Source organism: Anopheles funestus, chromosome X (assembly GCF_943734845.2).
Source record: "Anopheles funestus chromosome X, idAnoFuneDA-416_04, whole genome shotgun sequence".
Classification (NCBI taxonomy): Eukaryota; Metazoa; Arthropoda; class Insecta; order Diptera; family Culicidae; genus Anopheles; species Anopheles funestus.
Window position 1 is genome coordinate 13,261,202 of NC_064597.1, and position 23,490 is coordinate 13,284,691.

Here is a 23,490-nt window from a genome sequence, read left to right on the forward strand (position 1 = left end):
AAACTTATTGCAATAAATTCCCATCAACATATATCACATTTCAAATTTTTGCTACATTGCTCAAAAATGCGGATTTTTTTTTCAATTTCTCAAACAGGGTATGGAACTTGGTTCTTCGAATAACTTCTTGCACAGACATCCGAGAGCATGGCCGTCCAAGAAGAAAATGTAGCCATTGGTGCCATCTATCGACCACAGGTTAAAGATTGGCGATTCGTTGGATACCGACCGAGTTATAGGCAAAATTTGGTGCAAAAATGAAGAAAACTTTCATTTTTTTTTTTTGATTTTTTTGATTTTTTTGTTATTTTTCACTCTTTTTTTATTTCAAGCATTATTAGAGTGCAAAGAAACTCATTGCAACCGATTGGCATTAAAATAAAACAATTTAATTTTTTTTGCAAAATTTCCCAAAAAAATCGTAAGGGGTAAGCCTTATGAAATTTTCGAGTGGAAAATTTTTTTGAAATTTTTTTCTGAGTTTTTGTTCTTTTTTTAATTTAAAGCATTATTTAAGTGAAAAGAAATTTATTGCAACAAATTCCCATCAAAATATATCACATTTCAAATTTTTGCTACATTGCTCAAAAATGCGGATTTTTTTTCAATTTCTCAAACAGGGTATGGAACTTGGTTCCTCGAATAACTTCTTGCACAGACATCCGAGAGCATGGCCGTCCAAGAAGAAAATGTAGCCATTGGTGCCATCTATCGACCACAGGTTAAAGATTGGCAATCCGTTCGATACCGATCGAGTTATAGGCAAAATTTGGTGCAAAAATGAAGAAAACTTTACATTTTCTCAAACAGGGTAAGGAACTTGGTTCCTCGAATAACTTCTGGCACAGACATCTAAGGGCATGGCTGTCCAAGAAGAAAATGTAGCCATTGGTGCCATCTATCGACCACAGGTTAAAGTTTGGCGATCCGTTGGATACCGACCGAGTTATAGGCAAAATTTGGAGCAAAAATGAGGAAAATTTTACATTTTCTCAAACAGGGTAAGGAACTTGGTTCCTCGAATAACTTCTGGCACAGACATCTGAGGGCATGGCCGTCCAAGAAGAAAATGTAGCCATTGGTGCCATCTATCGACCACAGGTTAAAGATTGGCGATTCGTTGGATACCGACCGAGTTATAGGCAAAACTTGGTGCAAAAATGAGGAAAATTTTCATATTTTTTTTAATTTTTTGATTTTTTTATTATTTTTCACTCTTTTTTTTATTTCAAGCATTATTAGAGTGCAAAGAAACTCATTGCAACCGATTGGCATTAAAATAAAACAATTTAATTTTTTTTGCAAAATTTCCCAAAAAAATCGTAAGGGGTAAGCCTTATGAAATTTTCGAGTGGAAAATTTTTTTGAAATTTTTTTCTGATTTTTTATTCTTTTTTTAACTTAAAGCATTATTTAAGTGAAAAGAAACTTATTGCAACAAATTCCTATCAAAATATATCACATTTCAAATTTTTGCTACATTGCTCAAAAATGAGGAAAATTTTACATTTTCTCAAACAGGGTATGGAACTTGGTTCTTCGAATAACTTCTTGCACAGACATCTGAGGGCATGGCCGTCCAAGAAGAAAATGTAGCCATTGGTGCCATCTATCGACCACAGGTTAAAGATTGGCAATCCGTTCGATACCGATCGAGTTATAGGCAAAATTTGGTGCAAAAATGAGGAAAATTTTCATATTTTTTTTGAATTTTTTGATTTTTTTATTATTTTTCACTCTTTTTTTTATTTCAAGCATTATTAGAGTGCAAAGAAACTCATTGCAACCGATTGGCATTAAAATAAAACAATTTAATTTTTTTTGCAAAATTTCCCAAAAAAATCGTAAGGGGTAAGCCTTATGAAATTTTCGAGTGGAAAATTTTTTTGAAATTTTTTTCTGATTTCTTATTCTTTTTTTAATGTAAAGCATTATTTAAGTGAAAAGAAACTTATTGCAACAAATTCCCATCAACATATATCACATTTCAAATTTTTGCTACATTGCTCAAAAATGAGGAAAATTTTACATTTTCTCAAACAGGGTATGGAACTTGGTTCTTCGAATAACTTCTTGCACAGACATCTGAGGGCATGGCCGTCCAAGAAGAAAATGTAGCCATTGGTGCCATCTATCGACCACAAGATAAAGATTGGCAATCCGTTCGATACCGACCGAGTTATAGGCAAAATTTGGTGCAAAAATGAGGAAATTTTTTAATTTTTTTTTTTAATTTTTTGATTTTTATAATATTTTTCACTCTTTTTTTTATTTCAGGCATTATCAAAGTGAAAAGAAACTCATTGCAACCGATTGGCATTAAAATAAAACAATTTAATTTTTTTTGCAAAATTTCCCAAAAAAATCGTAAGGGGTAAGCCTTATGAAATTTTCGAGTGGAAATTTTTTTTGAAATTTTTTTCTGATTTCTTATTCTTTTTTTAATGTAAAGCATTATTTAAGTGAAAAGAAACTTATTGCAACAAATTCCCATCAACATATATCACATTTCAAATTTTTGCTACATTGCTCAAAAATGAGGAAAATTTTACATTTTCTCAAACAGGGTAAGGAACTTGGTTCCTCGAATAACTTCTGGCACAGACATCTGAGGGCATGGCTGTCCAAGAAGAAAATGTAGCCATTGGTGCCATCTATCGACCACAAGATAAAGATTGGCAATCCGTTCGATACCGACCGAGTTATAGGCAAAATTGGGTGCAAAAATGAGGAAATTTTTTAATTTTTTTTTTTAATTTTTTGATTTTTATAATATTTTTCACTCTTTTTTTTATTTCAGGCATTATTAGAGTGAAAAGAAACTCATTGCAACCCATTGGCATTAAAATAAATCAATTTAATTTTTTTTGCAAAATTTCCCAAAAAAATCGTAAGGGGTAAGCCTTATGAAATTTTCGAGTGGAAAATTTTTTTGAAATTTTTTTCTGATTTTTTATTCTTTTTTTAATTTAAAGCCCTATTTAAGTGAAAAGAAACTTATTGCAACAAATTCCCATCAACATATATCACATTTCAAATTTTTGCTACATTGCTCAAAAATGAGGAAAATTTTACATTTTCTCAAACAGGGTAAGGGACTTGGTTCCTCGAATAACTTCTGGCACAGACATCTAAGGGCATGGCTGTCCAAGAAGAAAATGTAGCCATTGGTGCCATCTATCGACCACAGGTTAAAGTTTGGCGATCCGTTGGATACCGACCGAGTTATAGGCAAAACTTGGTGCAAAAATGAAGAAAATTTTACATTTTCTCAAACAGGGTAAGGAACTTGGTTCCTCGAATAACTTCTGGCACAGACATCTGAGAGCATGGCCGTACAAGAAGAAAATGTAGCCATTGGTGCCATCTATCGACCACAGGTTAAAGATTGGCGATCCGTTCGATACCGACCGAGTTATAGGCAAAATTGGGTGCAAAAATGAGGAAATTTTTTAATTTTTTTTTTTAATTTTTTGATTTTTTTAATATTTTTCACTCTTTTTTTTATTTCAGGCATTATAAGAGTGAAAAGAAACTCATTGCAACCCATTGGCATTAAAATAAATCAATTTAATTTTTTTTTGCAAAATTTCCCAAAAAAATCGTAAGGGGTAAGCCTTATGAAATTTTCGAGTGGAAAATTTTTTTGAAATTTTTTTCTGATTTTTTATTCTTTTTTTAATGTAAAGCACTATTTAAGTGAAAAGAAACTTATTGCAACAAATTCCCATCAAAATATATCACATTTCAAATTTTTGTTACATTGCTCAAAAATGAGGAAAATTTTACATTTTCTCAAACAGGGTAAGGAACTTGGTTCTTCGAATATCTTCTGGCACAGACATCTAAGGGCATGGCTGTCCAAGAAGAAAATGTAGCCATTGGTGCCATCTATCGACCACAGGTTAAAGATTGGCGATCCGTTCGATACCGACCGAGTTATAGGCAAAACTTGGTGCAAAAATGAAGAAAATTTTACATTTTCTCAAACAGGGTAAGGAACTTGGTTCCTCGAATAACTTCTGGCACAGACATCTGAGAGCATGGCCGTCCAAGAAGAAAATGTAGCCATTGGTGCCATCTATCGACCACAGGTTAAAGATTGACGATCCGTTCGATACCGACCGAGTTATAGGCAAAATTGGGTGCAAAAATGAGGAAATTTTTTAATTTTTTTTTTTAATTTTTTGATTTTTATAATATTTTTCACTCTTTTTTTTATTTCAGGCATTATTAGAGTGAAAAGTAACTCATTGCAACCCATTGGCATTAAAATAAATCAATTTAATTTTTTTTGCAAAATTTCCCAAAAAAATCGTAAGGGGTAAGCCTTATGAAATTTTCGAGTGGAAAATTTTTTTGAAATTTTTTTCTGATTTCTTATTCTTTTTTTAATGTAAAGCATTATTTAAGTGAAAAGAAACTTATTGCAACAAATTCCCATCAACATATATCACATTTCAAATTTTTGCTACATTGCTCAAAAATGAGGAAAATTTTACATTTTCTCAAACAGGGTAAGGAACTTGGTTCCTCGAATAACTTCTGGCACAGACATCTGAGGGCGTGGCTGTCCAAGAAGAAAATGTAGCCATTGGTGCCATCTATCGACCACAAGATAAAGATTGGCAATCCGTTCGATACCGACCGAGTTATAGGCAAAATTGGGTGCGAAAATGAGGAAATTTTTTAATTTTTTTTTTTAATTTTTTGATTTTTATAATATTTTTCACTCTTTTTTTTATTTCAGGCATTATTAGAGTGAAAAGAAACTCATTGCAACCCATTGGCATTAAAATAAATCAATTTAATTTTTTTTTGCAAAATTTCCCAAAAAAATCGTAAGGGGTAAGCCTTATGAAATTTTCGAGTGGAAAATTTTTTTGAATTTTTTTTCTGATTTTTTATTCTTTTTTTAATTTAAAGCATTATTTAAGTGAAAAGAAACTTATTGCAACAAATTCCCATCAAAATATATCACATTTCAAATTTTTGCTACATTGCTCAAAAATGAAGAAAATTTTACATTTTCTCAAACAGGGTAAGGAACTTGGTTCCGCGAATAACTTCTGGCACAGACATCTGAGGGCATGGCCGTCCAAGAAGAAAATGTAGCCATTGGTGCCATCTATTGACCACAAGATAAAGATTGGCAATCCGTTCGATACCGACCGAGTTATAGGCAAAATTGGGTGCAAAAATGAGGAAATTTTTTAATTTTTTTTTTTTAATTTTTTGATTTTTATAATATTTTTCACTCTTTTTTTTATTTCAGGCATTATAAGAGTGAAAAGAAACTCATTGCAACCCATTGGCATTAAAATAAATCAATTTAATTTTTTTTTGCAAAATTTCCCAAAAAAATCGTAAGGGGTAAGCCTTATGAAATTTTCGAGTGGAAAATTTTTTTGAAATTTTTTTCTGATTTTTTATTCTTTTTTTAATGTAAAGCACTATTTAAGTGAAAAGAAACTTATTGCAACAAATTCCCATCAAAATATATCACATTTCAAATTTTTGTTACATTGCTCAAAAATGAGGAAAATTTTACATTTTCTCAAACAGGGTAAGGAACTTGGTTCTTCGAATATCTTCTGGCACAGACATCTAAGGGCATGGCTGTCCAAGAAGAAAATGTAGCCATTGGTGCCATCTATTGACCACAAGATAAAGATTGGCAATCCGTTCGATACCGACCGAGTTATAGGCAAAATTGGGTGCAAAAATGAGGAAATTTTTTAATTTTTTTTTTTAATTTTTTGATTTTTATAATATTTTTCACTCTTTTTTTTATTTCAGGCATTATTAGAGTGAAAAGAAACTCATTGCAACCCATTGGCATTAAAATAAATCAATTTAATTTTTTTTGCAAAATTTCCCAAAAAAATCGTAAGGGGTAAGCCTTATGAAATTTTCGAGTGGAAAATTTTTTTGAATTTTTTTTCTGATTTTTTATTCTTTTTTTAATTTAAAGCATTATTTAAGTGAAAAGAAACTTATTGCAACAAATTCCCATCAAAATATATCACATTTCAAATTTTTGCTACATTGCTCAAAAATGAAGAAAATTTTACATTTTCTCAAACAGGGTAAGGAACTTGGTTCCGCGAATAACTTCTGGCACAGACATCTGAGGGCATGGCCGTCCAAGAAGAAAATGTAGCCATTGGTGCCATCTATTGACCACAAGATAAAGATTGGCAATCCGTTCGATACCGACCGAGTTATAGGCAAAATTGGGTGCAAAAATGAGGAAATTTTTTAATTTTTTTTTTTTAATTTTTTGATTTTTATAATATTTTTCACTCTTTTTTTTATTTCAGGCATTATAAGAGTGAAAAGAAACTCATTGCAACCCATTGGCATTAAAATAAATCAATTTAATTTTTTTTTGCAAAATTTCCCAAAAAAATCGTAAGGGGTAAGCCTTATGAAATTTTCGAGTGGAAAATTTTTTTGAAATTTTTTTCTGATTTTTTATTCTTTTTTTAATGTAAAGCACTATTTAAGTGAAAAGAAACTTATTGCAACAAATTCCCATCAAAATATATCACATTTCAAATTTTTGTTACATTGCTCAAAAATGAGGAAAATTTTACATTTTCTCAAACAGGGTAAGGAACTTGGTTCTTCGAATATCTTCTGGCACAGACATCTAAGGGCATGGCTGTCCAAGAAGAAAATGTAGCCATTGGTGCCATCTATCGACCACAAGATAAAGATTGGCAATCCGTTCGATACCGACCGAGTTATAGGCAAAATTGGGTGCAAAAATGAGGAAATTTTTTAATTTTTTTTTTTTAATTTTTTGATTTTTATAATATTTTTCACTCTTTTTTTTATTTCAAGCATTATTAGAGTGAAAAGAAACTCATTGCAACCCATTGGCATTAAAATAAATCAATTTAATTTTTTTTGCAAAATTTCCCAAAAAAATCGTAAGGGGTAAGCCTTATGAAATTTTCGAGTGGAAAATTTTTTTGAAATTTTTTTCTGATTTTTTATTCTTTTTTTAATTTAAAGCACTATTTAAGTGAAAAGAAACTTATTGCAACAAATTCCCATCAACATATATCACATTTCAAATTTTTGCTACATTGCTCAAAAATGAGGAAAATTTTACATTTTCTCAAACAGGGTAAGGGACTTGGTTCCTCGAATAACTTCTGGCACAGACATCTAAGGGCATGGCTGTCCAAGAAGAAAATGTAGCCATTGGTGCCATCTATCGACCACAGGTTAAAGTTTGGCGATCCGTTGGATACCGACCGAGTTATAGGCAAAACTTGGTGCAAAAATGAAGAAAATTTTACATTTTCTCAAACAGGGTAAGGAACTTGGTTCCTCGAATAACTTCTGGCACAGACATCTGAGAGCATGGCCGTCCAAGAAGAAAATGTAGCCATTGGTGCCATCTATCGACCACAGGTTAAAGATTGGCGATCCGTTCGATACCGACCGAGTTATAGGCAAAATTGGGTGCAAAAATGAGGAAATTTTTTAATTTTTTTTTTTTAATTTTTTGATTTTTTTAATATTTTTCACTCTTTTTTTTATTTCAGGCATTATTAGAGCGAAAAGAAACTCATTGCAACCCATTGGCATTAAAATAAATCAATTTAATTTTTTTTGCAAAATTTCCCAAAAAAATCGTAAGGGGTAAGCCTTATGAAATTTTCGAGTGGAAAATTTTTTTGAAATTTTTTTCTGATTTTTTATTCTTTTTTTAATGTAAAGCATTATTTAAGTGAAAAGAAACTTATTGCAACAAATTCCCATCAACATATATCACATTTCAAATTTTTGCTACATTGCTCAAAAATGAGGAAAATTTTACATTTTCTCAAACAGGGTAAGGAACTTGGTTCTTCGAATAACTTCTGGCACAGACATCTAAGGGCATGGCTGTCCAAGAAGAAAATGTAGCCATTGGTGCCATCTATCGACCACAGGTTAAAGATTGGCGATCCGTTCGATACCGACCGAGTTATAGGCAAAACTTGGTGCAAAAATGAAGAAAATTTTACATTTTCTCAAACAGGGTAAGGAACTTGGTTCCTCGAATAACTTCTGGCACAGACATCTGAGAGCATGGCCGTCCAAGAAGAAAATGTAGCCATTGGTGCCATCTATCGACCACAGGTTAAAGATTGGCGATCCGTTCGATACCGACCGAGTTATAGGCAAAATTGGGTGCAAAAATGAGGAAATTTTTTAATTTTTTTTTTTAATTTTTTGATTTTTATAATATTTTTCACTCTTTTTTTTTTTTTTTTTTTTTTTTTTTTATTTCAGGCATTATTAGAGTGAAAAGAAACTCATTGCAACCCATGGGCATTAAAATAAATCAATTAAATTATTATTTTTTTTTTTTTTTTTTTTTTTTTTTTTTTTTTTTTTTTTTTTTTTTTTTTTTGCAAAATTTCCCAAAAAAATCGTAAGGGGTAAGCCTTATAATACTTGAGCGAACCACCGTGGCGAACAGACGTGTTTTTGGTAGCTCTAGTGCGTGTGAAAGTGTGCGGAATAGGAAATCTAATTTCCTTCTGATCCCGTGGTGCCAGGAGTGGAAAGATCACCAATCGACGCGTGGTGCGAATACGCATCGATTGGTACCTCGTGCGTGAAAATCGGTGGGAAAACACGCGAAGAAGAGACATAAAACCGACACACGTGGTTTTGCGGCAAAATCTCAAACGGTGCGTGGCGGCTTCCGCAGCTGGTGTCTGGTGTCGCCGCGTGTGTTGCCGTCCATGTGCCCGATGTGGCGTTGTCGCCGCGTGTGAATTCGGTTAAAATAAAACCAGATGTTACATTCGGTGTAACACTTTGGCTAAAGTGCTGCCTGGAAGGCACTTTTGTTACACCGAGTGTTTCTGTGTACGCAGTGTTGTGCGGTGAGAAACAGAAAAACGGACATTCCGGTCAAATCCGTGGGGCCAGGATTTTGGCTCTTGGTGTGCGACGCGGAATCGCGGGCCTAAAACATTTTCCGCGAAAATTTTCCGCGAAGCCGGAAAAACCTAGGAGTTTTTCGCGGATCACTTTTCCGGCGATAACTCCTACAGTTTTCCAGTTACCGGAGTGGAAAGCACATCAATCGACGCGGGGTGAAAAAACGCATCGATTGGTACATCGAACAAGAAAATCGGAGTGAAAATACGGGTATAAGAGACAAAAAACCGACATACGTGGTGGTACGGTAAACTGTGTACAGTGCGTAGCGGCTATTGCAGCCGGTGTTGTGTTGCGTGTTGCCGCGAGCGTTGTCGGGTCAAGGTGGGAGTGAGTGCCGCGCGTGTGTGTGCCAACAAGAACAAAGAGCGGTGAAGTCGGGCGTTGGCGGGTTGCACACCGGCTAGGCGTCTAGGTCCGGCGACTTCAACGCTGGACAAGGCGTCAAACCGGGCAACCCGTAAACAGTAATGTCGGTGATAAATAGTGTTGGGTCATTGGATGCGGAGGCCACCGAATCCATGAACCCAAAAAAGAGGAAGATGTCCAAGGTGAACATGTCCCCGCGGGTGGTGCTGACGTTGCTGGACTTGACGAAGTCCTCATCGGTTAGGAGCACGCCGGAAAGGGCTCCTACGCCAGCCCCGAGGATGTCTCAGGAGATTCCGGGAGAACCGGAAACGGCAGCGCGTAAGCGTACAGCGCCTACGCCGTCACCGAGGAGAACGGTCACCCCGGAGATGCCGGCCCCAGCCGCATCGCCGTCGGAGGCAGAAGCCGGCAGTTCCAACCCGTGGCCGCTCGTGAACGCGTCACATGAACAGGCGATCATGTATGAGCGTTTGGTGGAGCAGCTTGAAGAGCTTAACCGGCGGTTAGAGCGTACCGAGAGGGAGAACGCGAGGCTCCGGGCTGAGCTCAACTTATACCGGACCGGTATTAACACGGTGGTGAGGCTGGAGGATTCAGCGACTGGAGTGCGCTTGGGAAACCAAGCCACGACCAAGTCAGGCCCCAGCAAAAAGACGCTGAGGCGTAAGGCCCAAAGGGATAGAGTCCTAGCGCGTCAGTCGCAGGGTCCTGCCCAGCAGCGATTGCTGGAATTGCAGGAGCACCTACGGCGTGAAATAGCGGAGGAGCAGATTACGACGAGGAACGGACAGGGACAAGGGGAACGGCACAAATCCCAGTCCCTGCAACGGGATTACGCCTTTCCTCCATTGGAGGTTAGGCAGCAGCAGCAGCGATCATACCGGGATATGGTCTCCGGATGGCAGGTGGTGGGACAGCGGTCAAAGGCCCAGCCTTCAGCCGCACCCCAGCAGCAGCGGCAGCGGCCGCAACATCCGGTGCAGACTCAGCGCCCCGTCCAGACGAACCAGAGATCCGCACGCCGACGACCAGATGCCATCTTGGTTGTCCCGGCACCGGGGGTCTCCTTTGCGGAAATGTACCGGCCAATCCGGACGTGCCCGGCCTTAGAGGATGCCCAACAATACATCCGCATCGGGAAGCGGACGCCGAAGGGCAATCTCCGGATGGAGCTGGCCCGGGACGCGGACTCCGCGGCGTTGTGCCGCCGCATCCAGGCCACACTGGGTGAGCTGGGGACCGTGAAGGTGCTGACGGAGATGGCGGAGGTAGTGCTAAAGAATGTTGACAACCTCACCGAGGAAGATACAATAAGGGAGGCATTGAGGGAGGCACTCACCAAAGAGCCGGCGGTGGCCTCGCTCAAAATGTGGGAGAGGGCGGATGCCACAAAGAGAGCACGAGTGCGTCTGCCGCGGGTGGAGGCGGAGGTGATCCTAAGCAAAAACCATCTGCGTATCGATCACTCCTCCTGCCAATTGGAGAAGGCCCCCAGGTTGGAAGCGGCGAAGCTCCGCTGCTTCCGATGCTTGGAGAGGGGGCACATGGCGGCTGTATGCTCCGGGCTGGATCGCAGCAACTGCTGCATCCGCTGCGGAGTAACTGGACATCGAGCGGCCGCCTGCAGCAGTGAGGTAAGCTGCATTCGGTGTGGAGGGCCACACCGCATTGCAGCGCATGGCTGCAGAGGAGCTAACGTTCCCCCACGCCGATAAGCATGCCAGGGGGGAACCACCACCTACAGGTCCTGCAAATCAATACCAACCGGAGCCGGAGCGCGCAGGACCTGGCCCTCCATACGATGCGGACGGAGCAGGTGGATGTAATGGTGATCTGTGAGCTGTATTCAGCACCGGACAACAACGCGAACTGGGTGGTGGACCGCGACAGGCTGGTGGCCATTGTTGCGAGCAGTTGCTCCCACCCGGTTCAGCGCATCCGGAGCACGAGCTTTCCTGGCATCGTGGCGGCAGACGTAGCGGGCGTCACCATCATAGCCTGCTACGCGTCGCCAAGCATCGGGGTTCCTCAATTCATCGAGATGATGCAGTGCATCGAGGTACTCGCCTCAGGACATTCCCGAGTGTTGCTTGCTGGTGACTTTAACGCTTGGAATGGCGCCTGGGGCAGCACGAGGACGAATACCAAGGGCGAGGAATTACTGCAGCTGACGGAGGGGCTCGGGCTCAGCGTCCTGAACCTGGGGAGGGAAGCCACCTTCGTTGGGAACGGCGTCGCTCGCCCGAGCATCGTCGATGTCGCCTTCGCCAGCTCGACCATCTGCAGAGAGGACCTCGTCGGGAACCCCGACAGGCAATGGAGGATGCCAGGACTGTACTCGTACAGTGACCACAGATACATCCGCTTCGAGGTGGGGGAACGGCCGGCGACCAACAGCCGGCAAACTCCGGGAAGGGAGGCAGCACCAGCGGCGAGAGCAGCGGGCAGACGCTGGCGGGCGAAAGAATTCAACAGGGAGCTGTTTGATATAGCGCTGCAGACAGCCAACTTTGTGGAGGAGGCCACGGACCCTGAGGGCCTGACCCGAGTCCTGAGCCGGGCGTGCAGCGAGATTATGGCGGAGGTCTCCCCGTCAGTTGGCCACACTGGTAAACCGGCGTACTGGTGGACAACGGAGATTGGCCGGCTGCGGGAGGAATGCCGTCTGGCTTGGGATCGGCTCAGCAGGGTGCCGATCAGCGATCCGGAGAGCCGTCAAACAGCGTCCGCACAACACCAGGAAGCCCGCCAGCTGCTGAAAGCGGAGATCCGAGCCAGCAAGCAGAACCGGTACAACGAGTTCCTGGAACATCTGGAGGACGACGAGACGGGTAGGTGGCAGGGAGAGCTCCTGCGACGGCTCGGTGGAAGCCGTGTCGCACAAGAACGCGACCCGGCCGTCCTGCAGCGTACGGTGGATGCGCTGTTCCCGAACCACCCCCCTGTTACCTGGCCTGTCATCGAACCGGACGGCGTCAACATCAGGCCAGTCACGGAGCAGGAGCTGCTCGACATCGCGGCTGGCCTGAATCCTCGGAAGGCGCCGGGCCTGGATGGGTTGCCGAACGCTGCCCTTTCGGCAGCCATCCGCACGCATCCGGCGACGTTCGTGCGGCTGATCCAGGGGCAGATGGATGCTGGCCGCTTCCCGCGGCAATGGAGGAAGGCGAAACTGGTGCTGCTCCCCAAACCGGGGAAACCACCGGGCGAGCCGTCTTCGGTGAGGCCGGTGATGCTGCTGGATACACCCGGGAAGGCGTACGAGCGAGTATTGCTGAACCGCCTGAACGACCATATCGAGATGCCGACAGAGCCGCTGCTCTCGGAACACCAATTCGGCTTTCGACGTGGTCGGTCAACACTTCAGGCGGTTGGGCTGGTGACGGAAGCCGCCAGATTGGCGATGAGTTTTAAACGGACGAACCGACGAGACAAGCGCTGCTTGTTCGTTGTCGCCCTGGACGTCCGCAACGCTTTTAATTCCGCCAACTGGCAGGACATCGCACAGGCGCTGCAGGATAAAGGAGTTCCCTCAGGACTTCGCAATATCCTGAAGGAGTACTTCTCGGACCGTGAGCTCACGTACGACACCAGCTCCGGTCCGGTGACACGTCGAGTAACGGCAGGAGTTCCACAGGGGTCCATCCTGGGCCCCACCTTGTGGAACATATTGTACGACGGCGTGTTACGAGTGCAGCTGCCGGAAGGTGCATCCGTCATCGGCTTCGCCGATGACCTAGCAGTACTCGCTCGGGGGTGTACACCGGAGGAGGCGGCAGGTGTAGCGGAGGAGGCCGTAGCAGTGATCGCCGCTTGGATGGAGCAACATCGGTTGCAGCTGGCCCCGGAGAAGACCGAGATCGTCCTCATCTCGAGTCTGCGCCGGGGACATCCGGAAGTGCCCGTACTCATCGACGGTGTGGAAGTTCGCCCGAAGCCGGCGATACGCTACCTCGGGGTCATGCTTGACGACCACCTATCGTGGAAGCCACATGTGGAGAAAGCCACCGCCAAGGCACTCCGTGTGGTGAAGCTGGCCACCAGAGTGATGCACAATCACGCCGGACCGAGGATGGCTAAACGTCGGCTGCTAGCAGCAGTAGCGGACTCGGTGGTGAAGTACGCGGCACCCATCTGGGCGGAAGCGGTCAGGCTCCAGTGGTGTAGGAAGAAACTGCAGCAGCTGCAACGGCCTCTGGCGAAAGGTGTTGCCAGAACCTTCCGTACTGTGGCGTACGACACGGCGGTGGTGCTGGCGGGACTGATTCCGCTACACCTACAGGTGAAGGAGATAGCGCGGCGGTACGAGAGACACCAGCAGGCGCTACAGAGAGGCGTCCTCATCGATAAGGACGCCATCAAGAGGTTGGAGCGATCGGCAACCATCGCGCAGTGGCAGACATCGTGGGACCAGGATGCCGCTCATCCGGAGGCGAGCAGGTTCAGACGATGGGCTCACCGCGTGCTACCGGACATCGCCGGCTGGGTAGGTAGGAAACATGGCGAGATGGATTTCTTCCTTAGCCAGGTGCTCTCCGGACATGGCTTTTTCCGGGAGTACTTGCACGCTATGGGATTCACCTCTGCCCCTACCTGCCCCTTCTGCGCCGACGACACCGTGGAGTCGGCCGAGCACGTGGTGTTCCACTGCCCGAGGTTCGCTGATGTACGCACACAGCTTCTGACGAACGCGGAAGGCGTTGTCATCACCCCGGAGGAGCTGGAGCGTGTCCTGCTGTCGAGCCCGGAGGCTTGGCAGAGTACGGCGAAGGCAGCAAAGCGGATCTGCAGCTTCCTGCAGCAACGGTGGCTGGAGCAGCAGGTTGCCGAAAACGCGGCAATCACTGGCGAGATCATATCCGCCAATGAGCTGGCGGAACGCATTCGGCGGCAGGCCCGCAATGCTGCCAGAAACGCCGGCCAACGACGAAGACGCCGAGAACGACAGCAGCAGGTGGTACCAGCAGCCGACGAGGACGGAGGGCAACATCGTCCAGCTAGCAGGCAGCCGGAGAGCCATCCGCCCAATCGGCCCGTACGAGACCCGCCATCGGCCGAAGAACTGCTTCGTCGTCGGCAGAGGCGGAATCTTCGGCAACAAGAGTTCCGCGCCCGACTACGCCCCGGTACACTGTCGCCACCGCGTCCGGGCCGAACGAGGAGGAGCCGAGTACCGCCGACGGAGGAAGAGATAGCCGAACGACGGGAAAGCAGGAGGGTACGCGAACGGGAACGTCGGCAAGAGATGGCGGACCGCAACAGGGGACTTATGTCGGCCGACGTTGAGGCAGCCATCTCAACCACGAATACGTCGACGCGCTGATCGACGACTAGGAGGGGTGAAAGCCGTTAAAGACGGCTTAGGAGGAAAGTGGGGCTATTAACCGGGAGAGACCGGCATTCACCGTAGCCGTCTCCGCTCTGCGTGATAGTAGAACCAGCATTTGTGTGTGCAAACGTTTTCGGAAATTAGGCGCCAGAGCAGAAAGCGGGCAAGCCCGCATCGTAAGATGCCAGAAGTTTTATGTTGTATTGTGTACCTGTTAAAATGTTACGTCGATATAATAGATAGGAGGGCGCGTGCCCTTACTGAATGTAGCAGGGACGCGAATGCTGCCGGTGGCTACGCCTTCGCCGGGAAGGCTGCCGGTAATGGAGATATTTGTTTATTGTAAATTTGCGTATTGTACTTGCGTGTTTTATGTTTCGTTGCGTAAACTTTATGTATTACCGCGGCAATTTATGTAAATTTACGTCTCAATAAACAAAAATGCATTCAAAAAAAGGGGTAAGCCTTATGAAATTTTCGAGTGGAAAATTTTTTTGAAATTTTTTTCTGATTTTTTATTCTTTTTTTAATGTAAAGCACTATTTAAGTGAAAAGAAACTTATTGCAACAAATTCCCATCAAAATATATCACATTTCAAATTTTTGCTACATTGCTCAAAAATGCGGAATTTTTTTCAATTTCTCAAACAGGGTAAGGAACTTGGTTCCTCGAATAACTTCTGGCACAGACATCTGAGGGCATGGCCGTCCAAGAAGAAAATGTAGCCATTGGTGCCATCTATCGACCACAGGTTAAAGATTGGCGATCCGTTGGATACCGACCGAGTTATAGGCAAAATTTGGTGCAAAAATGAGGAAAATTTTCATTTTTTTTAATTTTTTGATTTTTATAATATTTTTCACTCTTTTTTTATTTCAAGCATTATTAGAGTGAAAAGAAACTCATTGCAACCCATTGGCATTAAAATAAAACAATTTAATTTTTTTTGCAAAATTTCCCAAAAAAATCGTAAGGGGTAAGCCTTATGAAATTTTCGAGTGGAAAATTTTTTTGAAATTTTTTTCTGATTTTTTATTCTTTTTTTAATTTAAAGCACTATTTAAGTGAAAAGAAACTTATTGCAACAAATTCCCATCAAAATATATCACATTTCAAATTTTTGCTACATTGCTCAAAAATGCGGAATTTTTTTCAATTTCTCAAACAGGGTAAGGAACTTGGTTCCTCGAATAACTTCTGGCACAGACATCTGAGGGCATGTCCGTCCAAGAAGAAAATGTAGCCATTGGTGCCATCTATCGACCACAGGTTAAAGATTGGCGATTTGTTGGATACCGACCGAGTTATAGGCAAAATTTGGTGCAAAAATGAGGAAAATTTTCATTTTTTTTAATTTTTTGATTTTTATAATATTTTTCACTCTTTTTTTTATTTCAAGCATTATTAGAGTGAAAAGAAACTCATTGCAACCCATTGGCATTAAAATAAATCAATTTAATTTTTTTTGCAAAATTTCCCAAAAAAATCGTAAGGGGTAAGCCTTATGAAATTTTCGAGTGGAAATTTTTTTTGAAATTTTTTTCTGATTTTTTATTCTTTTTTTAATGTAAAGCATTATTTAAGTGAAAAGAAACTTATTGCAACAAATTCCCATCAACATATATCACATTTCAAATTTTTGCTACATTGCTCAAAAATGAGGAAAATTTTACATTTTCTCAAACAGGGTAAGGAACTTGGTTCCTCGAATAACTTCTGGCACAGACATCTGAGGGCATGGCTGTCCAAGAAGAAAATGTAGCCATTGGTGCCATCTATCGACCACAGGTTAAAGTTTGGCGATCCGTTGGATACCGACCGAGTTATAGACAAAAGTTGGTGCAAAAATGAAGAAAATTTTACATTTTCTCAAACAGGGTAAGGAACTTGGTTCCGCGAATAACTTCTGGCACAGACATCTGAGGGCATGGCCGTCAAAGAAGAAAATGTAGCCATTGGTGCCATCTATCGACCACAAGATAAAGATTGGCAATCCGTTGGATACCGACCGAGTTATAGGCAAAACTTGGTGCAAAAATGAAGAAAATTTTACATTTTCTCAAACAGGGTAAGGAACTTGGTTCCTCGAATAACTTCTGGCACAGATATCTGAGAGCATGGCCGTCCAAGAAGAAAATGTAGCCATTGGTGCCATCTATCGACCACAGGTTAAAGATTGGCGATCCGTTCGATACCGACCGAGTTATAGGCAAAATTGGGTGCAAAAATGAGGAAATTTTTTAATTTTTTTTTTAATTTTTTGATTTTTATAATATTTTTCACTCTTTTTTTTATTTCAGGCATTATTAGAGTGAAAAGAAACTCATTGCAACCCATTGGCATTAAAATAAATCAATTTAATTTTTTTTTGCAAAATTTCCCAAAAAAATCGTAAGGGGTAAGCCTTATGAAATTTTCGAGTGGAAAATTTTTTTGAAATTTTTTTCTGATTTTTTATTCTTTTTTTAATTTAAAGCATTATTTAAGTGAAAAGAAACTTATTGCAACAAATTCCCATCAAAATATATCACATTTCAAATTTTTGCTACATTGCTCAAAAATGTGGAATTTTTTTCAATTTCTCAAACAGGGTAAGGAACTTGGTTCTTCGAATAACTTCTGGCACAGACATCCGAGAGCATGGCCGTCAAAGAAGAAAATGTAGCCATTGGTGCCATCTATCGACCACAGGTTAAAGATTGGCGATCCGTTGGATACCGACCGAGTTATAGGCAAAATTGGGTGCAAAAATGAGGAAAATTTTCATTTTTTTTAATTTTTTGATTTTTTTATTATTTTTCACTCTTTTTTTTATTTCAGGCATTATTAGAGTGAAAAGAAACTCATTGCAACCCATTGGCATTAAAATAAAACAATTTAATTTTTTTTGCAAAATTTCCCAAAAAAATCGTAAGGGGTAAGCCTTATGAAATTTTCGAGTGGAAAATTTTTTTGAAATTTTTTTCTGATTTTTTATTCTTTTTTTAATTTAAAGCACTATTTAAGTGAAAAGAAACTTATTGCAACAAATTCCCATCAAAATATATCACATTTCAAATTTTTGCTACATTGCTCAAAAATGCGGAATTTTTTTCAATTTTTCAAACAGAGTATGGAACTTGGTTCTTCGAACAACTTCTGGCACAGACATCCGAGAGCATGGCCGTCCAAGAGGAAAATGTAGCCATTGGTGCCATCTATCGACCACAGGTTAAAGATTGGCGATCCGTTCGATACCGACCGAGTTATAGGCAAAATTGGGTGCAAAAATGAGGAAATTTTTTAATTTTTTTTTGAATTTTTTGATTTTTTTATTATTTTTCACTCTTTTTTTTATTTCAAGCATTATTAGAGTGCAGAGAAACTCATTGCAACCGATTGGCATTAAAATAAAACAATTTAATTTTTTTTGCAAAATTTCCCAAAAAAATCGTAAGGGGTAAGCCTTATGAAATTTTCGAGTGAAAAATTTTTTTGAAATTTTTTTCTGATTTCTTATTCTTTTTTTAATGTAAAGCATTATTTAAGTGAAAAGAAACTTATTGCAACAAATTCCCATCAACATATATCACATTTCAAATTTTTGCTACATTGCTCAAAAATGAGGAAAATTTTACATTTTCTCAAACAGGGTAAGGAACTTGGTTCCTCGAATAACTTCTGGCACAGACATCTGAGGGCATGGCTGTCCAAGAAGAAAATGTAGCCATTGGTGCCATCTATCGACCACAAGATAAAGATTGGCAATCCGTTGGATACCGACCGAGTTATAGGCAAAACTTGGTGCAAAAATGAAGAAAATTTTACATTTTCTCAAACAGGGTAAGGAACTTGGTTCCTCGAATAACTTCTGGCACAGACATCTGAGAGCATGGCCGTCCAAGAAGAAAATGTAGCCATTGGTGCCATCTATCGACCACAGGTTAAAGATTGGCGATCCGTTCGATACCGACCGAGTTATAGGCAAAATTGGGTGCAAAAATGAGGAAATTTTTTAATTTTTTTTTTGAATTTTTTGATTTTTTTATTATTTTTCACTCTTTTTTTTATTTCAAGCATTATTAGAGTGCAAAGAAACTCATTGCAACCGATTGGCATTAAAATAAAACAATTTAATTTTTTTTGCAAAATTTCCCAAAAAAATCGTAAGGGGTAAGCCTTATGAAATTTTCGAGTGGAAAATTTTTTTGAAATTTTTTTCTGATTTCTTATTCTTTTTTTAATGTAAAGCATTATTTAAGTGAAAAGAAACTTATTGCAACAAATTCCCATCAACATATATCACATTTCAAATTTTTGCTACATTGCTCAAAAATGAGGAAAATTTTACATTTTCTCAAACAGGGTAAGGAACTTGGTTCCTCGAATAACTTCTGGCACAGACATCTGAGGGCATGGCTGTCCAAGAAGAAAATGTAGCCATTGGTGCCATCTATCGACCACAAGATAAAGATTGGCAATCCGTTGGATACCGACCGAGTTATAGGCAAAACTTGGTGCAAAAATGAAGAAAATTTTACATTTTCTCAAACAGGGTAAGGAACTTGGTTCCTCGAATAACTTCTGGCACAGACATCTGAGGGCATGGCTGTCCAAGAAGAAAATGTAGCCATTGGTGCCATCTATCGACCACAGGTTAAAGTTTGGCGATCCGTTGGATACCGACCGAGTTATAGACAAAAGTTGGTGCAAAAATGAAGAAAATTTTACATTTTCTCAAACAGGGTAAGGAACTTGGTTCCGCGAATAACTTCTGGCCATCTATCGACCACAGGTTAAAGATTGGCGATCCGTTGGATACCGACCGAGTTATAGGCAAAATTGGGTGCAAAAATGAGGAAAATTTTCATTTTTTTTAATTTTTTGATTTTTTTATTATTTTTCACTCTTTTTTTATTTCAAGCATTATTAGAGTGAAAAGAAACTCATTGCAACCCATTGGCATTAAAATAAATCAATTTAATTTTTTTTGCAAAATTTCCCAAAAAAATCGTAAGGGGTAAGCCTTATGAAATTTTCGAGTGGAAAATTTTTTTGAAATTTTTTTCTGATTTTTTATTCTTTTTTTAATTTAAAGCACTATTTAAGTGAAAAGAAACTTATTGCAACAAATTCGCATTAAAATTAATCAATTTATAAAATTTTGCTATATTTGCCTAAAAAAAGCAAAGGATAGACCTAGGAGATTGGCAAATTTATAGAATTTTTGGGAAATGTCCACGAGATGAGGTTTTTCTAGATTAGTGACGAGGTTACTCGCGACCGACACTTACCATCGAAAATTATTTTTTCTACACCAAGAGAGCATCCACCCGAAGAGGTAACCTCTAACCAGTCAGTTCAGCTTTATTCAGCGGCATGCTACCTCCTAAAATGAATGCTCTCTTGGTGTTGAAATCAGACCCAACCGTGCGCTCCGATTCGGAACCGTGCTTGAAGTGAGCGATGAGCGACCCGATAACGATAAGCACGGTTCCGATTTGGAGCGCACGGTCGAGTCTGATTTCAACACCAAGAGAGTATTCATTGGAGGAGGTAGCGCAAACCACTGTATGAGGTGCTATCTCTTTATATGGATGCTCTCTTGTATTCTCGGTGGACAAATTTCATATTTTCAAATGAAATATGTTTCAAGGAAATCTTTCTAGTGGAATATTTCATCGAAAAGGTTACCTCTTCTGTTGGATGCTCTCCTGTTACTTAAATTTCAAAAAACGCTGTCAAACGAAACTGGTTTTTCGGATCAATAAACAATTAATAATCGTACAAATAAATTAACGACAAAGACGTATGGAAAGAGATGATTTATTTTTTTTTGCGATATAAAAGAATGGAACATATTTCGATAACGTTCCAGTTGGTTTATTCTCATAAAAAAGAAGCACTTTTGATTGCGTTTTACTTATTTTTACCAAATATATCATTGAATAAATACACACGCATGTGATATTACGCTACCAATTTCCGAAACACGTGTTTCGCGGCAACTAATTCATACACAAAATGAAGAAAGAAAAAAAACCGTCACTGGTAGGTACAATTTCGCTTCTTTATATTTCTTTCCGGTTCACATCAACCACGTTTCCAGTCATACGATTTCCATCTTAAAATAACTGCAGCCATAAAGCAATAGAAAATACGTTCGTACAGACGGCCATTCGAGCACAACACTTTGCACAACACTTTTAATTCAACCATCGAACACTGGAGTACAATGTCCTCGTATGCCAAATGCAAGGAAAAGCATCGGTTCAATGGTTGATGGTTGATTGTGTTTCTCAATTAGGTCCACGCGCACGCTGTGTGTGTGTTTCCCACCGCAGTTTCGGTTGTCTGAGTCGCTGTACATTGAACGGCCTTGCTTGATGTGGTGTGTGTGTGTGTGTTTTAGAAGAAATATCCCAGAATCTTTCCACCGAGATGCTTCCTTCTGGCTTCCTCGTGATCCATAATACCACCGCTGGTAGTAAGGACGACGTAGCTGTTTGTTGATGAAACGAGAGAGAGAAGAACAGTAAGAAACGTTTTGTTAAAATGTGATCACATAATTTGTCTTATTCATTTAAAGCTGTGCGAAATGGGAACAGTTGTGACATGCTGTATCCAAAACCAATGAGACGAAACAACACAGTTTTGAAGATGTTGATTAGTGATTAATGGAGGATGTATTGTATTGATTGTTCTAGCCCCCTAATACGTAAAACATCACTCCATTACCGAACGCATGCAGTGACATAAAGTAAAGGAAAGAAGGCATACGTTGATAGAGTTTTGATTTTCCAGCACAAAAAAATAAAGTATTAATTGTGACTGTAATAAAGAATGATTAGGCGCTTGACAACGAGCGCTGACAAAAAGGTGTCAAATTTTTCAAGTGACAAAAACAGCTTGTCCACTGCGAAAAATAGACCTTAAATTATTTAAATAAGATGGTCTGCGTCCTTGCAGGGATGAAATACAAATAATTCAACGAATGGGAACATCGCAATGGTTTGCAATTCACGAAATACGATTTTTCAAGCGCGTTTGTTTACGTTTTGCGCGAACGTCAATATTTCGTCAACTTTTTGTCGTGGATTGTCCAGGAAATAAAATTTTGCCAAAAACTCAAAAAAAGGGACAAAATAAGAAACAAAAATTTTGACAAATTTTTCACCTTTTTGTCAGCGCTCGTTGCCAAGGCACCTTTCTCTCTTCTTGGCTTTTAACGATCTTACAGGTCACACCGACCATTTCTAGCTTACTAGACTTATTTTTATCGCGTAGCCGGAAAGTTAGTCCTTGCTACGGGGGGACGGTCCGGATGGGATTTGATCCCCGGTACTGCCGTGTGTACCGGCGCCTTTTATCACATGCGCCACCGAGCCGCCCCCATGACCAAGCACCTATTGACGGTCATTAACAAAAATTGTGCTATTGTTATATACATTTTGACCTAAGCTTTGGTTGTCTACATTAGACAGTTCTTTTCAACTATTCGCACACTTTAAACATATATTGATTCACTTTCCATTAAGGAAGAAATTTTTAAAACGATGTTTTCTTCTACTGTTCCCATGCTTTTGAATCGAACTGACGCAGAATTTCGCTAGCTCGGGATTAAAAGTGGAAATTATACTGCTCTCGCCTCCTAACATATACCACCGTTGGTTCATCGATAAATGGAATCCAACGGCATAAGCATAATCGAAGAAGGCTAACCAATGTGCATCCTTAGTCCAACAAACTAACTTACCCAAACTGACGGGAGGGCAGCAGATTGTTCGTCCACCGTTCGATATCGTCCAGCTTGACGTCGAAACGGGGCGAAATGATACCGGCCTTGTTGAGGCGACCGGTCAGATTGACCACAACCTTGCCGCTGCGATGGTCGTCCACAATCTCAAACTCGCCAATGTAGCCGTGCTTCATCATCACGGTCAGGAACTTGATCACGACCTTTGAGTTGGGCCGGATAAGCACCTGGCGCTTGCCACGCTTTTCCGCATTATGGATACACTTGAGGGCATCGGCCAGCACGCTGATACGGACCATGTTTGAAACTCGAACTTTGGCAGCTCACTAAAAAAGGGAATGAAGGGAGAAAAAAACGGTACAAATTAGTAATGGATAACCTCTTCTCTTAAGCACTAGTGAAAGTAGATTAACGAAAGTAATTGTGTGTGCCGCATCATTCTCGCGCCAAAATTTGTCTTTGCCAATATATTTCTTCTCGAAAAAGCCACGTTCGTCTACGGTGCTATTGATCGATGTTGCTGGAGGGGTATATTGATGGGGAAACATTTCTCAACAATGTTCCTGTACCATGGTAAACATACACAAGCACACACATCTACATTCATGCACAATGAATCGCTTTTCTAAAATCTACTCCAAGGTAGGAAATTTGCACCGATTTTGATTGTTGTTTCAACTTGCTGGCAGTTGCGCTTCTGCTAATCTGTTTAGGGCGCTAGTTGTATTGTCCTCTTCATCACACAGTTGCCCCCATTAAACCGGGATTCAGGCATACGGTTCCACACGCACACGCATGATTCTGGTCATGAATTTGCTTAAATTTCTGTTCAACAACACCTCGGCACTTTTCCGCAACTGCTCTATTTGGGCGCTTTCCATCGCTGCAGCAAACATGTACCAACGTGTATAAATAGGGTAGCATTTAAACTATTTACCTCACTGAACACCCGCAAAACACGACGTGCGTCGACGACGGCTCTTCGTAAAAGAACAGGAAATGGATGCCACGCGAGGCTCTCGGCATGGTGACAGCCGGTTGACGTAAGCGTTTGACGTTTGACGCAACGAGTTGACAGCCGAAAGCGGAAGCAGCATC

General features: G+C 41.1%; 2 protein-coding genes and 1 long non-coding RNA gene across 3 annotated transcripts; 2 read left to right on the top strand and 1 right to left on the bottom strand.

Moving 5' to 3' along the window:
* The first annotated feature begins 732 nt into the window (after positions 1-732).
* On the top strand, positions 733-17,762 carry LOC125771885 (uncharacterized). Its single transcript, XR_007419419.1, has 3 exons — positions 733-1,101; positions 7,239-7,428; positions 15,409-17,762. It is a non-coding gene; the product is annotated as an uncharacterized LOC125771885 (long non-coding RNA).
* Positions 8,423-11,093, top strand: LOC125771880 (uncharacterized). The gene is made up of 2 exons (XM_049443022.1): positions 8,423-8,633; positions 9,077-11,093. The coding sequence occupies exon 2, from the start codon at positions 9,426-9,428 to the stop codon at positions 11,040-11,042; it is 1,617 nt and encodes a 538-aa protein (XP_049298979.1). The 5' UTR covers positions 8,423-8,633; positions 9,077-9,425; the 3' UTR covers positions 11,043-11,093.
* A 2,923-nt stretch (positions 17,763-20,685) lies between the features above and the next one.
* Positions 20,686-23,422, bottom strand: LOC125771871 (40S ribosomal protein S15Aa-like). The gene is made up of 3 exons (XM_049442995.1): positions 23,330-23,422; positions 22,393-22,718; positions 20,686-21,138 (listed from the first exon to the last, which is right to left on the bottom strand). The coding sequence occupies exons 2-3, from the start codon at positions 22,689-22,691 to the stop codon at positions 21,045-21,047; spliced, it is 393 nt and encodes a 130-aa protein (XP_049298952.1). The 5' UTR covers positions 22,692-22,718; positions 23,330-23,422; the 3' UTR covers positions 20,686-21,044.
* Positions 23,423-23,490: the final 68 nt, after the last annotated feature.